General features: G+C 47.5%; 1 protein-coding gene across 1 annotated transcript in view; it reads right to left on the reverse strand.

Moving 5' to 3' along the window:
- The window catches only part of GAB2 (GRB2 associated binding protein 2), a 183,790-nt gene that overhangs the window by 3,934 nt on the left and 152,509 nt on the right, over window positions 1-27,347 (reverse strand). The window contains exons 3-9 of the mRNA XM_027531764.1: window positions 22,450-22,693; window positions 7,623-8,215; window positions 6,500-6,594; window positions 5,216-5,480; window positions 3,429-3,519; window positions 3,068-3,170; window positions 660-785 (exon numbers count right to left, since the gene is read on the reverse strand). Of these exons, the coding sequence (XP_027387565.1) occupies window positions 660-785; window positions 3,068-3,170; window positions 3,429-3,519; window positions 5,216-5,480; window positions 6,500-6,594; window positions 7,623-8,215; window positions 22,450-22,693 (1,517 nt within the window). The remainder of the gene's footprint in view (window positions 1-659; window positions 786-3,067; window positions 3,171-3,428; window positions 3,520-5,215; window positions 5,481-6,499; window positions 6,595-7,622; window positions 8,216-22,449; window positions 22,694-27,347) is intronic.

The raw sequence follows: 27,347 nt of genomic DNA on the forward strand, positions 1-27,347 counted from the left end.
TGGCCTGTAGAGCCTGACCTCCACCTTGCACCAGCCCTCCTCCTGCTCAATGCCACAGCCTCTGCCAACCCTCTTGCTGTTGCAGTTCTGAGGGGACCCAGGCCCTTCCTTGGGTCCAGGCCTCCACCCACTCCCCATGGCTCCTTGTCCAGGAGAGGGAATTGGGCAGGCGCCACCAAGCGCCAGCTGCAGGGCTCTGTGGGGGAGCGTGGTGAGCACGCACAGCCGCCCTGGGTGGAGGGGACTGTGTCAGTGCTGCTGTCGGGACCCGGCAGCTAAATGTGCCTCTGGGGGTGGGGTGGGTGGGGTGCGGGTATGCCTTTTGCAGGCTGTGCCTGGACAGCGCATTCTCAAAGAGCTCAGCACCGGGACACATGATCCCCGCATCTCAGCTCTGTCACAGATTCACACGTGATCCTGAGCGGATCACGACTCTGTGTGTGCTCATCTGTCCAATCGCATGGTGAGGGGAGGGATGGGTGGATGGACGAGGGCCTGTGGACTCAGGGTGCCTGAGTGCTGAGGCTGAGGGCGCATCAGCCCACTTGAGACCCAGACCTCAGTGCAGCCCAGCCGGATGAGGCCCCTGGCCTCCAGGACCCCTCCCCCCAGGGCCCCTGGAGCTCAGTGGGACCACCCCCCACTCCCACCCTAGGCACCTTGCGGTGGGGGCTCGGGGAGCTCGGCTGGAAGTCCAGGGCCAGATAATCCACACTGCCAGTGCTCTTCTTAGGGGCTGGGCTGTTGGTGCCGCTGGGAATGGGAGATGCAGACACGGGGTTTTGCTATCACAAAGGAGGGGAAAAACTGTTAATAACTTCAGGAAGTGGACTAACCGACCACTGGGGGAAAAACATGCCTCTGGGAGTGAGAGCAGCTAGCTCACCAAAGGCCTGCTCTGTGCCGGGGACAGCCCGTGTTCCTGTTTAAACCCTCACAACAATCCTGTAGGCATTATTACTTCTCTTATTATTTTTTTTACAATGAATATAAAACTGGTTCAGAGAGTTAAAGCAACTTGCCCAGGGCTGCACAGCTGGTGGGCAGGGCAGACCTTCCAGCCTGGGCTGCCCTCGCTGTGCCGCGCTGCCTCCTGCCTGGGCCGTCAGGCCGCGCCTCACCCTCCCTGCCTCCCAGACCGGCCCTCGCTCGCTGCCCTCAGAAGGGAGCTGTGTCCAGTGTGCGCTGGACCAGCCCTGCTTCTCTGGGGCTCCCACCACAGCCTGGAGCGGAGCAGTTACCCCGCAGCAGCCTGGCCCCCAGCCTGTCCCAACTCCTCAGGGGTCACTAGAGAGGGACCTCGTCACCAGGCGGCATGAAGCCCTGGTCCCCCAGCAGCTCTCGGATGACCCACTGCAGGGCCAGTCTCCCCAGGCGCTGAGGCCAGCTTGTCTGGCTCTCTCCTGAGGACGCCTTCTCATGAGAAAGGCGACAGTCCTGTGCTGCGCTTCGGTTCCTTCACTTGACGGGTGGGTTCGCGCTCTCACTATATGTCTCTTACATGTCCATGTGTCTCTGTGTCTCTCACATGTCTGTGTGTCTCTGTGTCTCTCTGTCTCTCACACGTCCGTGTGTCTATGTGTCTCTCACATGTCTATGTGTCTCTGTGTCTCTCACATGTCTGTGTGTCTCTCACATGTCCATGTGTCTGTGTCTCTCACACGTCCGTGTGTCTGTGTGTCTCTCACATGTCCATGTGTCTGTGTCTCTCACATGTCTGTGTGTCTGTGTGTCTCTCACATGTCCGTGTGTCTATGTGTCTCTCACGTGTCTATGTGTCTCTCACGTGTCTATGTGTCTCTCATGTCTATGCGTCTCTCACATGTCCGTGTCTGTGTGTCTCTCACATGCCTATGTGTCTCTCTCATGTCTGTGCGTCTCTCACATGTCTGTGTCTATGTGTCTCTCACATGTCTGTGTCTCTCACATGTCCATATGTCTATGCGTCTCTCACATGTCCGTGTCTGTGTGTCTCTCACATGCCTATGTGTCTCTCTCACGTCTATGTGTCTCTCACATGTCCAAGCGTCTCTCACATGTCCGTGTCTATGTGTCTCTCACATGTCTGTGTCTCTCACATGTCCATATGTCTATGTGTCTCTCACATGTCCGTGTCTGTGTGTCTCTCACATGCCTATGTGTCTCTCTCATGTCTGTGCGTCTCTCACATGTCCGTGTCTATGTCTCTCTCACATGTCCGTGTCTCTCACATGTCCATGTGTCTATGTGTCTGTCTCTCACATGTCTATGTGTCTGTGTCTCTCTCACGTCCATGTGTCTACGTGTCTCTCACATGTCTGTGTCTACGTGTCTCTCACATGTCCGTGCAGCTGCACCCTGGGGAATCCCTGTGGCCCACTCTGTGAGCGCCCCCCCAACACGTGCGCTTTCCTGCCACGGGGCACTCAGTGGACGCCCATACTCCCACGCCTCCTCCCAGTCATGGGGACAATGGGATGAACAAATGAGGAGACCTTTTGCTTCTAAAGTTTTAACAGGATGGAACAAGGGGGTTAACTTGGGAAGCTGCCCCAGTTCTTCCCTGTAGGCTCCCCCGATGACGATTCTGAAACACGGTCTAACTGCCTGGCCTGTGGACCCTTGCGTGGCCCCCACGGGACAAGTGCAGGCTTCTGGAGATAGCATTAGGGGTCCTTCGTGGTCTGACTTCTAGTCCAACCTCCCCGCTGGCCGCCCCCACCTTCAGACAGAGTTAATGACCATGATTCTCCATGTCCCCATCCACACGGCCATCTCTGCCCAAGGCCCCCCGTTTGCCCACCCTGCTGTGATCGCCCGTCCTGTGGGTGCGCCCCCATAACATCGCCTCTCCAGGGCACTGACCACACTGCTTGGGTCACAGTCGTGAGAGAGGCAGGCCTCCTCTCCTCCCTGAGGGCAGGGACTGCATCTTCCTTGCCTCTGATGACGAGTCCACAGAAACTGACATGTATGTGCTCCAGACAGACAGATGAGTAGCAGCACACTGCCCTGGGGCTGGGGTGAGTCAGCGGGCTGGGAAGTGCGGAAGCACTAGGTGGGCTCCAGGGGTCCCCAGAGGACTCACCATAGGGACGTAGTTCTCTTCACTGTCTCCGGAGTCGGTGCTGGTGATGCTCTGTGTAGAGATGGGGCGGCAGTACTGGGAAGAGCTGGGGCTGAAGGAGTGGCTGTTGGGGGGCGAAGACAGGGAGTAAACCCTGGGTACGGCCAGCCTCCTGCCGGGCCCTGGACCCCACACCTCTGGACAGACCTCTGGCCTCCATTATCAGACTAAGATCTGACACGGAGAGGGGACTGTCTTCCCTTCATCACAAAAGAGGAAGCCAAGCCCTGAGCTACCAACAGCATCAGGAACGTGGCGGCCTGTTCCACTCACCAACCCACTGCCCCATCCCAAGCTCTCGCATCCACAGACAGACACTCACATGGCCCTGGACCAAGACCTGGTGATGGGGGACTTGAAGGGGAGCTCATCGATGACGGTGTTGTTTCTCAGGTCAAGTGGTGTTGGCTTTGCTGCAGCAAGAACAGAAGGTCGATTCATCAGCCAATGATGACAAGGCCACACATACAGACCCTTACACATAGCACACAAGTGCGTTGAAAATCCCTCCTACTCATCCCAGTTATACATGGGGAGACGAGGCTCCGTGAGGGTATACGATCTCTGCTCATGAAGTCATGTCTTCAGATACCAAATTATCTATTCCTCACACTGTACTGATGGCAATCATACTTTCAGATCTAAAATGAGCACATGGGCTGTGAAAATATTTGTGACTGAGAATGAAAACAAGAGATGATATCTGAAACATCATGGAGAAGGCCACCATGAGCCCCCCTGCCACTTCTGGGCCAGGACTGTGGAGCCTTCTATGGAAGAAGGTGAATGTCACAAGGCCCTGAGGGCTCCGATTCAAATGCTGAGCTCTGCATTCTCTGCTGACCGGACCCAAGGGGGCTTCTGTCTGCCCACTGACTCTGCTTCTCCCCTTGAGTCCCTGCCCCTGATGCAGGCCTGCAGAATGCGGTCGAGGCAGACCCGGAACCTGAACTGCAGTTCTTCTTCCTGGTCTAAATGCACCAGTCATTGTCTTAGATGCTTTACTTCTGAACAAACCCAGGAAGTAGGCATGACCATCCCCACTTCACAGATAAGAAAACCAAAGGCTCAGAGAACTCACATGATTTACTCAGTCACACTCCTAGGAAGCACATCTACCCGGTTTGAGAGCTCAGTACTTCCTTTTATAGCAGAGTGTATCTTTTAATGGAATACTCTGACAGTTCTACCTTTTTCAGCCCTAGAGCTAATAAAAATCTCTTATCCTTGAGTTGCACTTCATACACTATGAAGCATATTAAGATATATTATCTATGCCCTTCAATGTCTCTGATAGGCATGTTTTTAAAAAATTAATTTATGTATTTTAATTGGAGGCTAATTTCTTTACAATACTGTAGTGGTTTTTGCCATACATTGACATGAATTAGCCACGGGTATACATGTATCCCCCCTGTCCCGAACCCTCCTCCCACCTCCCTCCCCACCCCATCCCTCAGGGTCAACCCACTGCACTGGCTTTGAGGGCCCTGTCTCGTGCATCAGACTTGCACTGGTCATCTATTTCACATGGTAATATACATGTTTCAATGCTATTCTCTCAAATCATCCTGCCCTCGCCTTCTCCCACAGAGTCCAAAAGTCTGTTCTTTATATCTGTGTCTCTTTTGCTCTCTCACATATAGAGTCATCGTTACCATCTTTCTAAATTCCATATATATGCGTTAATATACCGTATTGGTGTTTTTCGTTCTGACTTCATTCTGTATAATAGGCTCCAGTTTCATCCACCTCATTGGAACTGACTCAGATGTTTTATACTTCCCACTTCACAGATGAGAAGCGAGGCATAGGGACAGAGAAGGATTCGTTTACAATCACATGTTAGCAGGTGGCAGGGCTGCAACCTGAATCCATCCTATCTTTCTGATCCCTGCACTTCTGCATTCTGGTAGCCAGTCCCTACTGGGATGAATTTGGAGAGTGTGTAATGTGTGTGCGCGCACATGTGTGTGCGTATTTGGGGCGGTTTAGGCTCCAGAGGCTGTCACTTCCTTGCAAGGCAAGTTTAGGATCCACGGGATCCCTAAATGAATGCACAGTCCCTGAAGAGTGTCCAGAGCTGGGCTGGGGAAACCGTGGACTTACCCTTCCGGTCAGGTTTGAGGTTGCGGTTGACAGGGGGTGGCTGGATCTCACTCCCTCTGCTGGAGCCTCGGTGCAGAGAGAGGGCTGAGGAGGGGTAGCCGAGCGGGTCAAAGTGGTGCGGCCCGGGGCTCATGGGGATGTAGACACTCTGGGAGTTATCACCGGCTCGCTCCAAAGCCAGCAGGGTGGAGGAGCCTGGGTTCATGGGCACGTAGTTGTCCTCGGAATTGGTGCTGTCTGATCGACCCACGACTGCTTTCGCTGGCTAGAAGTGGAGAGAAATACTGCTGTTACCAGGGAGAGGAAAACAAGAGGGGGTGCAGATCTGTACACCCAAGGGCAAGAGAAGACGGAGCTGGGCGCACGGTCAAGCTCTAAGGCAGACCCTGGGAAAACCAGGTAAGAAAGCAGCGGGGAGACAGGAAGAAACGAAGCCTGTGGGCCTCTTCTAGCTTCCACGATCCCTTGAAGCTTACTTATAATTTGTGATAAACCTTGTATAAAACATCCACAGGCTTTCTGGCTGCCTGACCACGTCAGAGGGCCTGGGTCACAGGTTTGGTTCAGGACCTGCCCCCCTCCTCAATTCCACACTCATCACTGGAGGTCAGCGGCTTAGGCCCTGGGCAGGGCAAGGAGCCTCTGGGGGGCCTCGGCGCTGGCAGGCGAGGCCTGGGTGGGCAGGCTTCCCCAGGGCAGCTCTCAGTGTGACTGCCGGGCTGCAGTCAGGGCTGCAGTGCGGCCACCACCCTGGCTGCAGCCTTCCTCTACCTCCTGTCCTGTCTGCTGGATGCATATACACCTAAGCTGCTTTTGTGCACGATCTTCCCAGGGAAGCTGAAGGCAGGCCCTCGTCGGCGTAGCTGGGCCCGACACCCAGCAGGGCTATCATCGACGCCCTCCTGAAGGCGGCCTGGGACGCTGCTCTGACACCATCCTTCTGTCGCTGTGCCCGACTCTGAGCGCCACCCCTGCCTGGGGTCTCATCCCCCGGTGGGACCTCACGGTTAGAGTGCTGCACATCCCAGCGCCTGCGTCCCCTGCATTCTAGACCCTCCCTGCTCACCCTCGGTGATGAGCCTTCTTGTCTAGGGCACCTAAGTACACACATTTCTTCCAGACCAGGATACGTGCATCTTTCCAAACACTCAATCCAGGAGTTCTCAACGAGGAAGCAAGGCAGGCTCCTAAGAGGTAAACACCCAGGCTGTGGTTTCAGTTCTGTGGGCCTGAGCCTTGATCCACCTGAGCTGCCTTAAGGACCCCTGATTAAACCCCACTCACCAGGAAAGCGCTGACTGCATCGCTCATGGACTCGGCAGACCGGCCGGCACTGTCTCCACCACGCTGCGGGTAGTCGTAGGACTCGCAGGAGGAAGCTACAGCAGAGAAGAGAAGACCCCTGAGAACTCAGAGTTTGTCCCTGTGCTGACACTTTCCCACACCCTCCCCAGTGTTGCTCAGGATCGTAACTGCTACTCCAGGAGATACCGCTCTCAATTCCTAAGACAAGGTATTGCTTCTACCACATCACCCCTCAACTCACAAATTCCTCCTGGGCTTCTGGGCATAGCTCCAGGGTTGTTCAGTCGCTAAGTATTGTCCAACTCTTTGCAACTCTGTGGACTGTAGCCCACCAGGCTCCTCGGTCCGTGGGATTTCCCAGGCAAGAAGAGTGGAGTGGGTTGCCATTTCCTTCCCCAGGGGATCCTCCCGACCCAGGTATCAAACCCATGTCTCCTGCATTGGCAGGTGGATTCTTTAATGGTGAGCCACCAAGGAAGCCCAGCTACAGGGTTATTACCAAGATGTAAAATGAAAGAGATTAATATTATTCTACTTTTTCATCAAACGGAGGAGGTTACATGCAGAGTTGGAATACTCTCAGTGGGAAATGAGCAACAGTAGAATTTAAATACCTCAAATAGACATTCAGACTTTAACCAGAATTGCAAATGTGGCTTAGAAAATATTTTGTAAATCTAATTTTAATAGTCTGTTGGTCCACAAAGGTTTGGCTCCAGTTTGGACTAGTCTTCTAAATTTATTTTTGAAATCTTTCATTTGATTTATAAATGAGTAAAAGACTATGATCTGGACCTCTAAACCCCTAATACGTTGTAATGTGGTTAACCAGGAATGTTGTTTCCTTAGTGGAACAGTAACTTCTCTCAGGCAGGATCTGCTAAACTCTTGCTGCTGTGGTGTTCACTAATAGCCTCCAGGGTTGGGGGCCCAGCTAGGAAAGGTCTGGGGTGAGAAGATGCCTAAAGCTGTGAGCATCGCTGACCTAGGTGGGCCTTAAGCCCCTGTGGCCTGGATGACCGAGAACTCGTACAATGCTGAGTGCCCTGTGCCCCTTCCCTTCCTCCCACCTGCTCTGGGTGCAGCCAGGGCTCACACTGACCTCGGTGAAGCCGGCTGTTGTCCATGGCTGGGAGGGTGTTACGCCTGGGGATGGTGGCGGCGGCAGAGACCGATCTGCTGCCTTCCCCGGTGGGAGGTCTCTGCTGAGGGCTGCCCCATCGAGGTGTGTCTGCCTGACTCGGCTTGGGGGGCCGGGGCGGGGGAGCTATGGCCGAGTCCCCAGGCGTGGCCACTGCCATGGCGTTGTGGTTCTTGTCCAGCGTGAACGTCCTAGGGATCTGGTAGGCCGAGAGCGGGGTGGTTGGAACGTCCACGTTGTCCACCAGGAGGTCCCCAAACTCCCGGCACAGGGTGCTGCTGGGCGTCTTGAAGGTATACACATCCTCGTTGTCTGTCTCGGAGCCGGTGAGGCTGCCCTTGGTGTGGCCGTGGGCGGCCAGGCTCCTGGGGAGGTCGTAGGCACTGTCTCTGAACTCTGTGTTGTGCCGGCTTGGCTTCGGGAGGCTGTAGAAGCCGTGGACTTGACCACCGACCCCGTTGACACAGTGCCCGTTGCCCTGGGCAAGTTTCTGCACAGCTGTGTCGCTCCTCATGAGGAACGAGGCCCTGGAGCCCTGAGAGAAGCTGGCACTCCTAGGAGACAGAAAGAGGGGGGCGCAGGGGTTAGAGGAGGCTGGCCAGAGTGTCCATACCCCGCTGCAGCGACGTGGTGGGGAACAAACACAAGCTGAGGAGGCTGGAGGCCTGAGGCTTATCTGGACACAGTATATCTCCTCTTGGAGTTTCAGTAAATGCATCTGCAAGAATGAGGATTAAAATCATAACTTTGCAGCTTGTTTAAAACTGGACTCTGGCGCATCTGGTAAGTATGTGTTCAGTGTCAGCCTTTGTCCCGTCCCCTACCCCCTCATGGCTGCGATGAATAGAGGTTGGTCTTACCTCCTCAAACAGACATCAACAAACTACTCGCATCAGCCACGTGTTCACCGCTTTAAGTGGCACAGAATATACGCATGTGTATACAAAGGCTGTGAGACAGTGGGAAGAACCCTTAAGTTGGTATCAGAAAACAGCAAACAAGTCATTTTACCTGAGTCTCAGTCTCCCCACTGTAGAACAAGTCAGCTGACATGTTCTAGGTTAAACAGAAGTATTCAAATGTAAGCTATAGATTTATTTTCCATCATGTTCACTGAGAGGCATTCGGAGGGGAAAATCTCTCTCCAGAAGACTAAAATACTATAGGAAAAATGTTTTCCAGTTTAGGAACTATACTCAGGAGAGGAAAGGTCTTGATTATTACTTTTTAAAATTCAGGTTTTGGGAAAACAAGGCAAGATTAAAAACTAAATGATCTGGGGGTGAAGGGTTTGTGTGAGTTCCATCCCCACCACTAATACACGCTGTGGGCTTCCCCAAGGAGGGACCTGGGTGTCTTACACACTGCAGGCTTCCCCAAGGTGGGACCCGGGGGGTCTTACAGGCTGTGGGCATCCCCAAGGCGGGACCTGGGGGGTCTCCAGGGTCTTTTCAGGTCCATCTGGTTCTGAAAAGCCATGACCCCTTGGCTGTACTAGCATGGCTTCCAAACTGCATTCTGTGTTCTGTGTAGGTCCCTCCAGAAATGAGAAGATGACGTTCTGAGCAAGCAGAGATTCACGTCTGCTTTTCTCTCTCTCATAGGATGACTCTTCATAGGATTCCATTTGGGGAAAATGAATCAGAATTCTAGAATAATCCTGTACAGTGGTGATTCCCAGCTTTTGGGAGGCTATATGCCTCTTTAAGGATCTGATAAAAATCTCTTCTGGCACTTCTCACCAGAATAAGGCAAATCTCACACACATACAGATTTGCAAGCTATCAGAGGGATGGGCAGCCCTTAACCCACTGAGGCCAATCCATGGAACCCCTGCCTTATACAAGCTCTCTCAGCTCATGGGGAGCTTGTTATTTATGGATGTAGCCACCAGATGGTGATAGATATTAAGGCCCATCAGCTTAGAAAGCGGAAGGGAAACAGGTGTCTAGGCCAGGCTCTCTTTGTTAGTTAACTTGCATCTGTGACGGCTGGGACTGACATTTCAGACCCCACACCGTTCACGACCCTCGTCCCTGGGCCTCCATATTCTCTTCCTTTCTGTTCCATTTCACACACGTAAGCAAGCCAGCATCCCTGGCCTAGAGCACTGAACATCCAGCCTTCAGATCCTGGAGGGCCTGGGTCCGAGGCCGGGGAGCCAATGGTAGACATCAGGGGCTCACATCTGTCTTTGATGCCTTTCATTGTGTCTTTTGGAGCTTCCAACTCTGGCGGATGTTCCCATCTGGATCTGTCCATTGAAACAAACCTTTCCTGACATCTCACTTTCCATCTGGGCCAGGCCCAATGGATACAGAGAAGCCTCCTGCCCTGGCGGAGGGGGCACTGTGGTAGAGGAGGTGACAAGCCTGCAAGCCTTACAGTCAGGCCTGTGAATATGCGGCTGTTGACATATTTAGAGCAACCCTCCCCGGCGGTGGTGGTGGTGCAGAGTGTCAGGGAGGCTTCTTCAGCGATGTCACTCTGGACTGACTGGCAACTGGCCAGGCAAAAGCAAGAGAAGGGAAAAGGTGTTCCCATAGAGGCAGAGAAGTAGAATGCCATCTGGCAAGTTCAAGAACCACAAGCTGTTCAGGCTAGAGCAGGAGCCTTGGGAGGTGGGGTTGAGGGATGACAGTGGAGGGCCAGGCCTGGGCCGAGGAGAACAGGAGTCCTTGAGAGTCTAAGGTGGTGAGGGGTGTGGAGAGCATCTCAGGGAGCCTGCAGTGGCCTTCGTTATCTCTCTGCTGACTCTCCGGTTTGGGGAAAGGCACCAAGCCACTCAAGCCAAAGCCCAGGAAGAACCTTTCTCATTTCTCACTCCATAAGCACATCAGGTCCTACTGACTTCACCCCAGTTCAGGTCCTCCTGATTTTCTTCCGCATTAACAAAAGGGCTAGTAACGAGACTCCGTAATCATCTGCCCGGCTCTCTGGTCCTCTTTTCATCCCACTCACGCTTCCTTTCCTAACTTCCCAGCTTAACAATTCTCAATGCCGTCTCAGTGTCTTTAGGGTGATGGCATGTCCCAGCTCCACCTCACCCACCCAACCTCTTCTCCCCAGCCACCCTCCCCAGGCTGGGATCTACGCAGTTGGCTCTCCAGGGTTCCCAGGCAACCAGGCAACCGGGCCTCTGTGCCGTGTTCGCTGTCTCTGGAAGGCCCCTCTCTCCCATCTGGCAGCTCAAACTCAGCTCCAGTGGCACCTCTTTTGAAGTAGGTTCTTGCATTCCCCACCTCCCAGCACAATCGCTTGCTCACTCTCTTCTTGGAGCAGGTAGGAACTGTTACCTGTGTCACATACCAGTTGCTTATTTCCTCCACCAGGTTGATTTCCTTGAGGAAAGAAACAGTGTTTTATTCATTTTCCTCTCATCAGCACCCAGATTAGTGCATGTCATATAGTGAATAGTGAATATGTGTTTGCTGAATGAACAAGCAAATAAACTTATAAACAGACACACAGGTAAAGAAAAGCCTTGGTGCTGCCATCCACTTTCCCCGAGCTTGGCCTGAACCCTCAGGAGCAGCAGATGGAAACTCTTTCCTCTTCAGAACACGAGAGCTCCTGTCCCAGCCTCCTGCTGCCCTGGTGTCTCCTCTCCAGTTACCGAACTGCTCACTCATCCCTGAGCTCCCGGCCTGGGCTGGCATTATCTACATTTCTCTGGAATGTTTCCTTGATGCATCACGATCTTACAAAGCGCCAAAGAAGCCTTTCTGCTCCACAGAAGGGTTTCAGTCCCTCAGACTTTCCTCGTCACTTCACTCACTCTTCCTGCTTTGCTCCCACAGCACTCCATGTCCCCCGCACACACTCACCTCAGCCGTGTCTTGTGTGACAGTTATTTGAGTCTTGGTCCTTCTACCTGACCCTGTGTTCCCAGAAGGCAGGGCACCAAATCCCATCCCCAGGCACAGCCCCTGGCATGTGGTAGACGACACCCATGCCTGCTGAGGGGACTGGTCATCACTGCAAGAATCGGGTCAAAGGAGCTGAGCAAGGGAAACAAGCTTGCCCAAAGATATGCACTTTGGCAGCAGAGCCGGGGCCAGCTCCCAGACCCCTGGACTCCCTGCTCCTAACCCACATGGCTGTAGTGTGATCACTCCAGACAAGAGTCAAGAGCAGGCATTCTGAGCACTCAGGAGTCCTTGGCTTTCTACCACCTTCCCGGAAACCTTCACTGAGGCCGGTATCACCCTGATGTGCCGAGGTGCTTTCTGGGACAGATACCCAGAAGCAGTAGATTTGTACAAGGGTTTCTCTTCTGGGCTCTGGGCTGACGGAGACCTCATAAACTGAGCACCGTACTGTCCCAGGTGGGCTTCCCTGCTGGGTCAGGGATAAAGAACCTGTCTGCCAACGCAGGAGACATGAGTTTGATCCCTCAGTCGGGAAGATTCCCCTGGAATAGGAAATGGCAACCTGCTCCAGTATTCTTGCCTGGAGAATTCTTGCCTCTATCCACAGGGGTGGATAGAGGAACCTGGCGGGCTACAGTCCATGGGGTCACAAAGAGTTGGACATGTCTTAGCGACTAAAGAACAACTGTGCCAGGGCCATCATGTGTGATATTGCTTTTAATCTTCCTGACGGTTTTGGGAGACAGGTATTACCCTCGTGCATCAGAAGAGAAAAACAGTAAATGGCAGAGATGGTGCAAGAAGATATTCAATCACAAGTGTATAGGGGAGCTCCCTGGGGACAGAGGGAAGTTTGCCAGAAAATATTCCCCCGTGCCAGCAGCTTCCCTTTCCATTGCTGGCCCCCTGCTGCTCTAGAGGCTGCTGGTGGGTGGGGCTATCCTGCCACCTCGGTCTGAAATCAACTCCAAACTTCTCTCTCGGCTTTTAGAAACGCTTTCTTAGTTTTTCCCAGCCACTTTATTTTGCACTTTTTTTATTTTTTTAACACATTGTCACACATCATGGAACATACAATTTCACTCTTTTCCACTCTGTGAGATACCAAGTACGATAACAATAAAAGGCCCGGTTTGATTTTCTTTTACAACTTCTTCTTGTTCAGTCGGTAAGTTGGTTAAGTCAGGTCTAACTCTTTGTGATCCCATGGACTACAGCATGCCAGGCTTCTCTGTCCACTATCTCTTGGAGTTTGCCCAAGTTCATGTTCACTGAGTCGGTAATGACTGTGTTCCCATTTAAGGAAATCTTGTAAACACTTGTAAGTAAATTAGCCACCATTTTAGGGTTCTGGCCCTGTCGCTGGCAATCTTGAAAGGTCATTTGGACCATCATTCTGCATCTGACTCATTCCAAAGGGATCCTTCCAGTGAGGGAAGAAAGCTCAGAAAATTCTGTCTCACAATCTCTAAGAGGTGACATAGTCTTTGTATCTCAAACTTTTCTGGCTGCAATATTGAGCTTGCCTTCTCTCTGCAGTGACAGAGAAAAGCTGTGTATGTGAAACTAACTGAAAGTAAAAGCTGTATCTTCTGCCTTTGGTTAATCACAGCCACAAACAATCAGTCACCGGTTAAATTCTCCGTCGACATTTCTGGTTTTACTTTTTACCCACCATCTTTCTGTAGAAGACTGCTACAGGGTCCGTGATGCTTCCATTTTGGAATTTCATCCCTTGAAATTTTGCTTCCCTCAACTCTTACCAGAATTATGGCTTTCCAGGACGTGTGATTTACCACATCACGTCACTTGTTGCCAGTTTAACAGCCTTAAGACAGAGGTTGGTTAAGACTCGCTAGAATCTAGAATGAGGTCCCGAGTGCGTGTGTGTGTTCGTGTGCTAAATCAGTTCAGTTGTGTCCAACTCTGTGACCCTGTTAACTGCAGTCCGCCAGGCTCCTCTGTCCAAGGGATTCTCCAGGTGAGAATACTGGAATGGGTTGCCACGCCCTCCTTCAGGGGATCTTCCCAACCCAGGGGTCGAACCCAGGTCTCCCGCATTGCAGGCGGATTCTTTGTTGTCTGAGCTACCAGGGAAGCCCGAGGTCCCAAATACTAGAGGATAAAAATAAATCTAGTGAAACTAAATTGTTTCCAAAAACAAAAATGATTCTGCTTGCTTTGACAGAATCAGTTCAAAACTCCTTCCACTGGCAACAGTTACTGTTTTGAATGATTACTTATTTTAGCTCAGTGGAAGAGCTGGATTTTTAGAACTGAAGTCATTTTAACCAGAATACATATTATCCAGTACTTAAAGAAACATTAGTGGCTAGTAGTGTAGTAAGAGTAATAAAAAATTCATGGTTTTATCTCTAGGATGCTTAATTTCTTGTAGCTGTATATCAGGATCCCTCATAAATATAAAAGGGATAGAGAGAAGGCTAGTATTTTTAGCCTCAGTAAATATGATTTCAGTAATCAATCAGGCGTATTTACATCTGTGCTAGGCAGAGATGAATGAGCTGATTCTCTCTCAAAATCCCTACTCAAAAGTAATCCTGTGAGATTACTTTGGAGATCAAAAGAGGTAACTACTGTTAAAGTGCTTTGTAAACTGTTTGTTTCCAGAATGAAGTATATAATGAAGCTGTGCATGACTAAAGCCCATCCACACACTTGCCAACGCTTGGCATTGCTAGTTTTTTTTTTTACTGAAGTCATTCTAGTGGAGATTAAGCAAAACCTCACTGAGGTTTTAATTTGCATTTCTCTGATGCTTCAGCATGTTTTCATGTGCTTATTATTGGCCATTCTTATATCTTTTTTGTGAAGTGTCTCTTCACATCTTTTGCCCATGCAAAAAAATTTGCTTGCTTGTCTTCTTCTTGAGTTGTAATAGTTCTTTATGTATTCTAGAAATTAGTTCTCTGTCAGATATATGCTTTGAGTATTTTCTAGTATTTGTTGAGTAGTATTTGCTTTTTGTTGTTGTTGTTTTACTTTTTTGTCTGCACTGCACAGCATGCAGGATCTTAGTTCCCTGACCAGGGATCATACCATGTCCACTGTAATGTAGGGCAGATTCTTAACCACTGGGCCACCAGGAAAGTTCACCATTGTATTTTCCTAATGGGATCTGTTACAGAGCAAAAGTTTTAATTTTGATAAAGACTATCAGTTTTTTCTTTTATGATTCCTGCTTTTTAAATACCATTTAAAAATCTTTTCTTACCCCAAGATCACAGAGATATTTTCTTCTGTAAGTTTCAAAGTATTAGACTTTACATTCAGGTCTCTGATACTTTTTAGCTTTTGAGTAGTGTGATAGAAAGTAAAGGTTTTTAAAAATTCCTATATAGGTATCTATTTGTTGAAAAAACTTTCATTTCCCTATTGGCACCTTAGTAAAAAACAAACAAACAAACAAAAAATATATATATACACACACACATACATATATTCATTCTAGCCCCTCCAGATTCACAAATCTGTTCCAGTGATTCATATGTTTAGCCGGTCATTAATACACCTATCATGATTAACCTTAGTTTGACAGAAGGTCTTAAAATCAGGTAGTATAAGTCCTCTAACTTTGTGCTGTTTTTTCTTTTTTTAAAAATCACTTTGGTTATTCACATTTTCATATAAATTTTAGAACTAGTTTATCAATTTCTGTGAGAAAGCTTGCTGGGATTTTTATTTGGACTGCACTGAATCTACAGATTAATTTGGGAAGAATTACCATTTTAATAATATTAAGTCTTCCAATTCATAACTATAGTATATTACCCCCCTCCATATTTAGGTTTTTAATTTCCCTCAGCAATGTTAGTGATTTCAGTGAAGAGGTCTTGCATGTCTTTTGCTAAATTTATTCCTAAGCAGTCCACTTCTTTTGGCATCATTATATAGATTTTTAAAGTTCATTTTTTTCATTTTTTTGTTGCTAGTAAAAGTTATTTTTGTATAGTAATCTTTTCTCCTGTGAATTTGCTAAATTCACTTATTAATTCTAGTACTTATTTTCTATTTTCTTTAGGATTTTTAATACAAACAAGCATGTTACCTACAAACAGAGACTGTTACATCTTCTTTTCTGGTATTTGTGCCTTTTATATATTTTTGTTCCCTTATTGAACTCACTAGGATCTCTAGTACAACTGTGAATAGAACAAGGCAGAGCAGGTATTGTCTCCTTGTCCCCAGTATTAGGGGAATATATTTACTATTTTTCCACTAGGTGTGATACTAGCTGTAGGCTGTCCTTAGAAATAGTTTGAGATATTTCTCCTCTATTTACAGTTTGCTAAGAAATATTTTTTATAAAGATGTATTCAGATCAGATCAGATCAGTCACTCAGTCGTGTCCGACTCTTTGCGACCCCATGAATCGCAGCACGCCAGGCCTCCCTGTCCATTACCAACCCCTGGAGTTCACTGAGACTCACATCCATCGAGTCAGTGATGCCATCCAGCCATCTCATCCTCTGTCGTCCCCTTCTCCTCCTGCCCCCAATCCCTCCCAGCATCAGGGTCTTTTCCAATGAATCAACTCTTCGCATGAGGTGGCCAAAGTACTGGAGTTTCAGCTTTAGCATCATTCCTTCCAAAGAAATCCCAGGGCTGATCTCTGTCAGAATGGACTGGTTGGATCTCCTTGCAGTCCAAGGGACTCTCAAGAGTCTTCTCCAACACCACAGTTCAAAAGCATCAATTCTTCGGCGCTCAGCCTTCTTCACAGTCCAACTCTCACATCCATACATGACCACAGGAAAAACCATAGCCTTGACTAGATGGACCTTTGTTGGCAAAGTAATGTCTCTGCTTTTGAATATGCTATCTAGGTTGTATTATGTTTTGTCAAATCTTTCTTAGCATCTACTGAGGCATATACATGCAATGAAATATTTCAGTTCAGTTCAGTCGCTCAGTCGTGTCCGACTCTTGCGACCCCATGAATCACAGCATGCCAGGCCTCCCTGTCCATCACCAACTCCTAGAGTTCACTCAGACTCACGTCCATCGAGTCAGTGATGCCATCCAGCCATCTCATCCTCTGTCATCCCCTTCTCCTCTTGCCCCCAATCCCTCCCAGCATCAGAGTCTTTTCCAATGAGTCAACTCATGAGGTGGCCAAAGTACTGGAGTTTCAGCTTTAGCATCATTCCTTCCAAAGAACACCCAGGGCTGATCTCCTTCACAATGGACTGGTTGGATCTCCTTGCAGTCCAAGGGACTCTCAAGAGTCTTCTCCAACACCACAGTTCAAAAGCATCAATTCTTCAGTGTTCAGCTTTCTTCACAGTCCAACTCTCACACCCATACATGACCACTGGAAAAACCATAGCCTTGACTAGATGGACCTTTGTTGGCAAAGTAATGTCTCTGCTTTTCAATATGCTATCTACGTTGGTCATAACTTTTCTTCCAAGGAGTAAGCGTCTTTTAATTTCATGGCTGCAGTCACCATCTGCAGTGATTTTGGAGCCCAAAAAAATAAAGTGTGACACTGTTTCCCCATCTATTTCCCATGAAGTGATGGAACCGGATGCCATGATCTTCATTTTCTGAATGCTGAGCTTTAACTTTTTCACTCTCCTCTTTCACCTTCATCAAGAGGCTTTTTAGTTCCTCTTCATTTTCTGCCATAAGGGTGGTGTCATCTGCATATCTGAGGTTATTGATATTTCTCCTGGCAATCTTGATTCCAGCTTGTGCTTCTTCCAGCCCAGCATTTCTCATGATGTGCTCTGCATAGAAGTTAAATAAGCAGGGTGACAATATACGGCCTTGACGTACTCCTTTTCCTATTTGGAACCAGTCTGTTGTTCCATGTCCAGTTCTACCTGTTGCTAATGAAATATTTACTTAGCCTTAAAAAGGAAGAAAATCCTGACACTGGCTACTATATAGATGAATTTTGAGGGCTTTATGCTAAATGAAAAAATCCAGTCACAAAAAACACTGTAAGAGAAGCCTAATTCATATAGATAAAAAGTAGAATGGAGGTTGTTAGGGGCTGGAGGGAGGTGAAATGAGACATTAAGGGTATAGTGTTTAAATTTTGAGAGATGAGAAGAGTTCTAAAGATTGGTTGCATGAGTGTGAAAGTACTTAACACTACTGAACTGTACACTTAAAAATGGTTAAGATAGTACGTTTTCTATCATGCATATTTTAACACAATTTTTTTAAAAGAGAAAAAAATCAGAGGAAGAAAGATACAATTACATCCAGGAGAATAAGAATATAAAGAACAATTGACCTCTCATCAAAAACAAAGAAAGTCAAGAAGACCATAGGATGGCATCCTTTAGAATGCTGAAATAAAGCCATTTTTACACTCAGCAAAAATGTCTCTCAAAAATAAAGGTGATACAATATGGCACAGGGAACTATACTCAATATTCTGTGATAAACCATAAGAGAAATATGAAAAAGAATGTGTATTATACTTGTGTATAACTGAACCACTGCTGTCGAGCAGAAATAACACCACACTGTACATCAATTGTATACTTCAATAAAATGAATAAAATCAAAGGTGAAATAAAGGTATTTTCAGATAAGTGAAAGTTGGGAAAACTGGTCACCAGGGGAATCACATGGCCATGACTGGTAAAGGAGGCTCTTCACGCGAGTTTCCTGGCTGTCCAGTGTAAGGACTTGGCACGTTCACTGCCATGGGCCTAGGGTCAATCCCTGGTCAGGGAATGATCCCCACAAACCACGCAGAGTGGCCAAAATGAAATAAAGTTAAAAAAAAAAAAAGGAACTTCAGGTTGAAGAGAAATGAAACCATGTAAAAACACCACTAGATAATGTTTAATATTTGTTTTCTACATTCATACATATTTTAAAGAATTTAGAAGGGAAAAAAACACTTTATAATTTTGAAGATATTTACTATTTCTGCTTGTCTTTCTTCATTCCTGCTTACAGTTCTCTTCTGGTAAGACCTTGGCTTCAGCCTTATTATTTCTTTAAATTAAATCTCCTAGAAATTCTTTTACTTCTTTTTCATCTGAGAATGTCTTTGTTTTCATTCCTGAAGGAATACTTTTGCAGAATTCAGACCTCTGGGTTGATAAGGGTTTCTACTCCTTTTCATTAATTTCAAGTGTGTTTTCTTTTCTCATATGGAATATCATTATAATGTGGACTTTTAAATCTGTGTGTAGAAGCTCCAACACTGGTAATAATGAGATTGGTCCCTGTGCTCGCCCTTGAGAATTAGTTATAGTTTGCTCATTTTCTGTATGCCCAGAAATTTTGGATTATATTCTGAATGTTATGCAGACTGCGTTCTTTTATCATCCTCTGGAAAATGCTGATGTGTTTGTTTTTGCAGGCAATCAACATGGTTAGGTTTAGCCTTTTAAGTTCTGTTTCTCCTTTTGTGTGTAGTAGTAAAAATCTCAGTTTAGTTCACAAAGCTCTTGTTATGCTGGTTTGAGTCTACCTCACACATGGGTTCCCTGGTGGGTCAAACAGTGAAGAGTCTGCCTGCAGTGTGGGAGACCTGGGTTCGATGCCTTGGGTTGGGAAAGATCCCCGGGAGAAGAAAATGGCAATCCACTCCAGTATTCTTGCCTGGAGAATTCCACGGACCCTACAATCCATGGGGTCGCAAAGTCGGACACGACTGAACATCTCACTGTCTGCACGGCTCCATGCCCATCCCACAGCCTCCCATCAAGGTGAGCCTGAGACTTGTGTGGTTTTCATATCCAGAATTAGGAACTCCCTTCTCTAGCTCTCTCCACTCTGGGATACTCCACTCTTCCCCAGCCCCCGAAGGGCTCCTTTTCTGGTTCCTCTAAGCAGAAAGATGAGATTTCTATTAGAGTTTCAGCAGCCTGCCCCACTGGGCTGCTTTGGGAGGGGGCCCATACTCAGGACAAATCCACCAGAGACAGAAAATTCACTCTGCGTAGTTGCATCTCCAAATTTTGCTCTGCTACATAATCTGCTTCCTTTCATTTACAGAGTCTTTGGGTAATTATATTTTGCCTGGAGTTTTTAGTTGTAATTAGTGGGAGGGATAATCTGTAGTGGCTTCTGCCACCACAGAGAAACTGAAACTTATACATTCTTTTTCAAAGTTTCTTTTTCCTAAATTTCACCATCTCTTTACTCATTATCCGTTTTCCCTCCCTGCCACAGATTAAAGCAATCAACACAACTATTCTAAAGTCTTTGTATGCTAACTCCAAAAGCTGAGCTTATTTTGTTTCTATGACCTGAGTTCTCTTGACTACAGGTCAACTTTACAGTGTCTTCAAATGTCCAGCAATTTCTCACTATCTTCCGAACACTTGGGATGCTACGTATGCGAATTTCGTTCAAAAGAAAAGTCATGTAAATTGAATCTTGTTCAGTGTGGGTCCCTTTTTTTAAAATAAATTTGTCCTGCTTTTTGATTGCTTCAGTGCCTTCAGTTGTTTAAAGTGTTTTGTCTGGAGTTTGTAATTGTTATAGTATGTTTGCTATCATGCACACTACTCTACTACCACCAGAAACTATGTATCCCGCTGAAGAAAGCTTCCTTCCCACCCTCCATTCCTGCTTGGAATCCTACAAACACTGAGTTTACTATTTTTTAAAATCTCCCTGAGATCCTACTCATCAACCTCTTGCTCCCTCACCCACACAAGTCAAAACAAAGACCCAGAGGAAAGCACGACTTGATCAAGGCCCCACAGTCAAGTTGCTTCCCCAGATGTAGGTAAGTTCTGTTTCATTCATGAACATCCACAGGCTATGGAGATAACATATTTCTGTAACAGATTTGTTCAAATATTTATCATGCAACGATACGCGATCTGAGTCCTGTCCCAAAGGACAGTAACGCATTAATATAAAAATGGAAGGGTGACCTGCAGTCTGTGCTAGCATCATTTACGGTTTTGCAGAATACCAGGATCTCAGGACCCACCGCAGGCCCACCGAATCAGACGCAGCATTTCAACAAGATGCTTGGGTATTTCGTGTGCCGTTCCTGTTTGAGAGACACTAATATAAAGTGCTCTGTCTTTCACTAAAACTATGACTGTACAGCCTCTCATTCCTTACTCCCCTGTGATCCTATGTGTAGCAGAAGGGGTGGGGGCCTGGGAGAGCATCTGGCAGTATGTCCCGAGGACCTCCTACCTCATGGGTACCTCAGGAATGTTTTGCCATTTTATGTTCATTAATTATGCTCATGAGTTAATTATTCTCACTCTGCAGAGAAGGAAACTGAAGGTCAAGAAGGCTAAATAAATGGCCCCCAAGGTCACAAAGTGGCCAAACCTGAATCTGAAACCATAACTGACTGAACTGAAAAGCCTGTGAAATACTTTGCATTCTACCAGTGTCCCTGGTCTGTGGTTCAGAAGAATTAGGTGCTAACTAGTTCAGGGATCTTGGCTAATTCATTCTACCCATGTAGAACTCAGCCCCTCATGCGTACACTGATGGAGGTCACCTGAATTAGCGAAAGTTCACAAATGAATCGTGCTGCTTGAGGAAAATGAGTTTTTGAGGCAGATTTCAAACTGAGTATTGGGAGTGTATGAAAATGACTCAGAAAACCAGAATCACAGAACAGCACAGTGTAGAGAAAAGAGTACACGACCAGAAAGGAGAAGCCTGGGTTCTAGTCCGACCTCTGTCATTCAGAAGTTGTGAGTCTCAGTTTCTTCATCCGTGAAACAGAGAGAAATGATCGATCCTAGCAATTTCTCAGTGTGTTTGATTGGTTTAAGTGTGATTATGCATGAAAATATTCCGTAATGTGATTTATCAATAAACCAGCTCTCTAACTGCCTTAATTCTCATAACACAAATTAGTTATTTCTAAATTAATTAATTCAGGAACATGATTTGCAATCTGCTGGCCATGGTAGAATTGGGAACCAGTTCCAGCAAAGTCCAGAAGCCCTGTGCTTTTGTTTACCCTAATGATGAGACTAAAAGGTAATAAAAGTATGTACAGGCTCTATACCTGAGAGAGTTTTCGCTGTCAGAAAAACAAAAACTTACTCTAGAGCAGAGAGTTCTTGCTATGACTTTCTGTGATGATGAAAATGTTTTGTATTTGCATGACCCTGTATGGTAGCCAGTGGCCACGTGTGGCCACTGAGCACTTGAAATATGGCTGGTGCAACTGAATAACTTAATATTCAGTGCAATTTAATTAAAATAATTTTCTTTTAAATTTATGCTGTTACAGACATCTTTGGCATCTATTTTCTTTCATCATCACCACAGTCACAACTGTTCTTTATTTCACTGTGTCTGGTCTTAGCTGCATCATGGGGGACTTTTGTTGTGGCTCACGGACTCTCTAGTTGTGGCATGCAGGCTTAGTTGCACCACGGCTTGTGGGTAGTAGTTCCCCGATCAGGGATCAAATGTGTGTCCCCTGGGCTGGCAGGCAGATTGTTATTCACTGGACCACCAGGGACATTCCCGAGTTTTATTTAATTTTAATTGATTCCAATTTAGATAGCCACATGTGGAGAGTGGCTGCCACATGGAACGCTGCAGTGGTAGCAAAACTGAGATACGGATTTACTCAACAATGTTAAGGTTTTATAGCTATATTGTTAGGGTCAACAAATGCACTGACTTTGTTTTTGATTCTGAAACTCTAGCTTCTTAACGCCTTTTTTTCCAAATTAAAGTTTTTATAGCAAGATTTTTGATAATGAAAGGATTCTTTGGAATCCAAGTATCATTATATAGCAATGTAGATGATACCCATAAAATGTGAAGGTTACCTAAACTAGAGCAATGGTGATTTTGTTTTATAATTATGTATCTGGTCACCTGGAGAGATGTAATGATAGTTTACTCCCGCGCCTTCAAAATTAAAAAGCAGAGGCTGAAAAGGACCGGGCCCTGCGAGCGCTCGGCAGCGCGCCTACCGTGTGCTCTCCGCCCTGCGGCTGATGCACTGGTGCAGATAGAGGTACTCCTGAGGCGCGCTGGCGGACAGGGCGGGCTGCACGTGGTTGGACAGCGCGGGCTCGAAGGTGAACAGGGTCGGCTGGCTGGAGTGCGACGGGGCCGAGGCTTTCCGCTCTCGGAGAAGGTGCTGGCTGGAGCTGCTGAGCTCGGCTGGAGAGGAGCGCGGCCCGTGCGGGGCCGAGGAGATGTTCCGCAGGGAGTCTGTGAACAGAGAGCAAGAGCTGTGTGAGGGGACGGGGAAGGGAAGGCGGCCCTCTCCCGGACCGGGCGGGCGGAGGACGAGGGGCTCTGAGGGGCAGAGGCGATGTCCCGCAGCGGCAGCGTCCTCAGCGCCTGCCCGCCCGCTGCCCTCCCTTACTGCCCCCTCCCGGCTCAGGACCTCCGCGCTGCCCCCGGGGTCGCCCGGAGGCCACTGTCGCCCGGTCACCACCTGCCCCGCTCCGGGAGGCGAGGCTGCTCAGGGTCCAGGCCCTCGGCGAGGCCAGCCTCGGGCAAGGGAACGCCACTGCCTCCCCTCTCTCTGGGGGCTCCTGGGGCATCGCCTCCCTCAAAGCTACGCTGGCTTTATTAAATGAAGCTCTGCTTCCCGAAGACTCAGGCAGCAAGGGGCCTGGACCATGTCACCGCACTACCTGGTAAAGTACACGGAACGGAACCACCAGTCCCTTCAGACCGTCCGGGGCCCCTCCAGCCTGCCCTTCCACGTCCTCCCAGGACAACGCTGCCGGGCTCCTGTACTCTATGGGTCTTTTTTTTCTTTTTCTACTTAACTCTTATCTTAAACTCTCGCTGTTGTGTTAGAAAGGAAGCGAGGTACTAAAGACAGATAATAGTTTTAGAGTGCTACACCCCAAGCCAAGGGCATTATTCATTTGGCTGGCTCTCTAAGCTTAGTCCAAATGCCTTAGCACAACATACAAGGCCTTTCACAGTCTGACCCATTTCCTGCTTTCCTCCTCCCATACCCCAGGCATATGGAAGCTTCATCAGTCCGTGGACACACCAGCCCCTTTTATGATTCTTTGCTTTGGTTTGTGCTCTTCCTTCCGCCTGGATTTTACTTCTTTAGCATCCACAGGCAGACTTTTAAGACCCTACACGGATATCATATTCTCCCTGAAACCTTCCTGGACTTGGTCATTGTTTTGGGTGTGAACAGCACGTGGCCCACGCTTCATTATACCCACTGTCACCCTGCTTCCTTGCCTGGCCCATGGGTGTCTAAGAGCAGTGACTGCTGACGTTACCTCTTCAGTGCCAACATTTATCTAATAAAGCCCAGATACACAGAACAAGTTCTGAGTCTCTTTGCAGAATAAGCAAAAAATAAAAAAATGTATTCGGCATACAGTAACTCCACCAGCAAAACTTTTTGTTCAAAAGAAAGGTTAGATGTCATTTCTGGCAGTGTGATGGCCAGTGGGGCTGATGTTTTAGTGGTGATGATGGGGGCTTTCTGGGGCTAGTGAACATTTCAGAGGGGACTTAGTTCTCTTTCTGCCCTTTGTTATCTGACCTGTTTTAGCACCCTTCTCATGGCCCTGGGCGGGATCACCAGCTCTACCGCATTAATGACTCTCCAGTCTTTTCTGATGCTGGAGAGGTCAACTAATGCCAGCGTATAGCAGGAAACGCCATGGGCCTCTGGGGAAAAACTGTTCCATCGACAGCTCTGTCGACCTCCAAAGTGAATGCCCATTACAGGTCTTGTGAACTGGATGTCTGTTAACAGAATCGATGGCTATGTTACTCCATTAGATGTGCGAGATGAGCTCTCCAATGGCAGAGGGTTGACACCCGGGAGAGAGGAAGGCCCAGCGCCAGGGGAGGTGCCAGGGCAGCCTCTTGGGGGGCATCCTGCACTCTCCGTGGTCTCTGGACCCCCTCTCCCCCGGCCAGCCCATCCAGGGGGCTTTCCTCAGTGCTCTGCGCACACCCTCCTGTGACCTTACTCTCCCTCTGGAGACTCTCCAGGGTATCCTGTCTGTTCTCACAGCTTCAGCTATGTGATGACAACTCACAGATCTTAATCTCTGGCTTGGTTCTGTCTCCTGAGCTTTCTGTCCTATAACTGCTCCCCCGTCCCTTCCTCCCCGCCAGCCCCCCAATCTGCCGAGCACCACCATTCAGCTCTCCCACAAGCAGGTCAAGCTCAACAATCTCAATGGAACTCCTCCTGCATCCTGTGTCTCAGTGACGCACACCAACACCGCCATCCGGTCAGTTCTCCGAGACAGAAGCCCAGGCGTTATCTATCACCCTTCCCTGTTTCTCAATGACCACCTCCTGTCTTTGTGCCTCTGCCCTGCTTAAAATGCATCAGTGGGTCCCTGTGATCCTCAGGAGGACTTACAGAGGTCTCTCTTTTTAAAACCACTTCCTGTTTATTTCTTCAACTGTGCTTCTCACTTGAACTTTCCTGTGTTTCAAACAGAATTTCAGGAGAATACCAACTTCTTCTGCATCACTGCATACATTAGGCGATGAACTCAGTGACGGCAGAGGTACTGTCTCTTTTGTAAGTTTTATTCCTAGAAGGAAGCCCCATCTATGACACAGGTCCACAATCGTGTGTTGACTGAATGTCTGAAGTACACAGCATAATAAGTCAGACCCCCTCAATACCACCCATGACTCCTCATCACCTTCAGAATAAAGACCAGGTTCCTCAAACTGACAAGAATAGCCATGTTGTGACAACCAACTTATCCTGCCTTCTCACCCAATTCCTTTTTCACGCCCCCTGTGTTGAATGCTTGTGGGTCAAGCATTCAAAGGAAGACTGACCCAGCCTCAGTGCCGCCAGCTCAGGCTGGGGATGCAAATGTGACCCGGTCTGTTTAGTCACAGAGGAGGAGAAATCATTTCACCCTGGTCTCAGTTTCCTTGTTTACAAATCTCCAGAGGGTGGCTGTAAGGATGAAACGCAGAAAGGGCCAGAGAAATGTTGCCAGTTGTAGTACTCAAGATGTGTTCCAGTCTCCTCTGTCATCTGTGGTGCCTAGAACAGTCCCAGAACATAGTGGGTATTCATTACATATGTGTTGAATGAATACAATAATTTTCTCTGGCACAAAAATCCATACATGCTTGTTTCTTGTGGTCAAGATCAAAGAGGTTTTCGAGGTCTGGTAATAAGATGGAGTAGGTGTTAGGATGAGTTGGGCCCAGAGACACTTGGAATTTCACTCTTCTGACATAAAACCACGTCTATGAAACCAGTTAGCTCCATAATGGTCTACAGCCCCAGGAAAGTTCTTCCCAAGCTGTTTTGGTATGAAACCTTGCCAAAAATCCTACCTCAGCTTGCAACTTTAAAAGACTTCTATCTGAATTCATGTGATTACTCCTTCGTGTCTTTATGGGTTGAACAGTGTCCCCTCCAAAACTCAAGGAACCTCAGAACATGACATTTGAAAATAGGGTCTTTGCAGATATAATGAATTAAAATGAAGTTACATGGGATTAGTGTGGGCCTTACTCCAGTGACGGGAGTCCTTATAAGAAAACAGAGATAGAGACACACAGGGAGAACACAATGGGATGACAGAGGCAGAAGCTGGATAAATAAAAGGTGGGATATTCATACAAGGGAATATTATTCAGTCATATAAATGAATGAAATACTAATAACTTGCCACAGTATGGCTGGATCCCCAAAACACTGTGCTAAGTGAAAGAAACTAGTGACCAGAGACTGGATCACATGACTTTGTTTATGTAAAACGTCTAGAATAGGAAAATTCAAAGGTAGCAAGTCAACTAGCGGTTGCCTGGGAAGGAGGTGGGCTGGTAAGCAGGAATGGAAAGTGACTGCTAATGAGAACGGTGTTTCTTTTTGAGGCTGATGAAAATTTCCTAAAATTAGACTGTGGTGATGGTTGCACAACCCTGGGAAATGCTAAAACCACTGAACTGTATACGTAAATGGGTGACTTTTATGGTATGAGAAATTGTTGCTTAGAAGCTAAGCCGTGTTCGACTCTTTGGTGACCCATGGACTGTAGCCCGCCAGGCTCCTCTGTCTGTGGAATTTCCCAGGCAAGAAATCTGGTAGGGTAGCCATCCCCTTCTCCAGGGGATCTTCCTGACTCAGGGATCAAACCTGCATCTCCTGCACTGGCAGGCAGATTCTTTACCACTGAGCCACCAAAAAGCCCAATATGGGAAATATATCTCAGTAAATTTCTAAACACACACACAGTTGACAGTTCCTCAAAAAGTTAAACACAGAATCACCACATGACCCAGCAATTCCACTTGTAGGTATGTCCTAGGAGTAAAGGAAACACACATCCACAGAAAAACCCGTAAACAAATGTTCACAGCAGCTTTACTCATTATAGCCAAAGTGGAAACAACCCAAATGCCTATAAGCTGATGGATATATAGAGAGAATTTGGGATATCATATAATGGAATATTATTCAGCAGTAGAAGAATAAAGTACAAATACATGTTACAAAATGTGTAAACTTTGAAAGCACTGTGCTAAGTGAAAGGAAGCTAGATTCCACCGGTATGAAATATTAGAATTGGTAAATATTCAGAGACAGAAAATAGATTAGTAGTTGCTTGATGATGGGAATAGGAAATGACTTCTAATGGGGACAAAGTTTCTTCTTGGGGTCATAAAAACGTTCCTAAATTAGACTGTGATGATGGTTGCACAATCCTGTGAATATACTAAAAACACTGACTTGTATACTTTGAGTGATATACAGTATGTGAATTAAACACACACACAAGCATAAGCCCTTTGCAAAGCGTGCAGTGTAAAATATATGCAAGAGATTAACAGTCATCCAGTTAAACTCATGTGACCTTTATTTTTTATTTCCTCTCTGAAAACTGAA

The sequence above is a fragment of the Bos indicus x Bos taurus genome, chromosome 29, assembly GCF_003369695.1.
Source record: "Bos indicus x Bos taurus breed Angus x Brahman F1 hybrid chromosome 29, Bos_hybrid_MaternalHap_v2.0, whole genome shotgun sequence".
Lineage (NCBI taxonomy): Eukaryota > Metazoa > Chordata > Mammalia > Artiodactyla > Bovidae > Bos > Bos indicus x Bos taurus.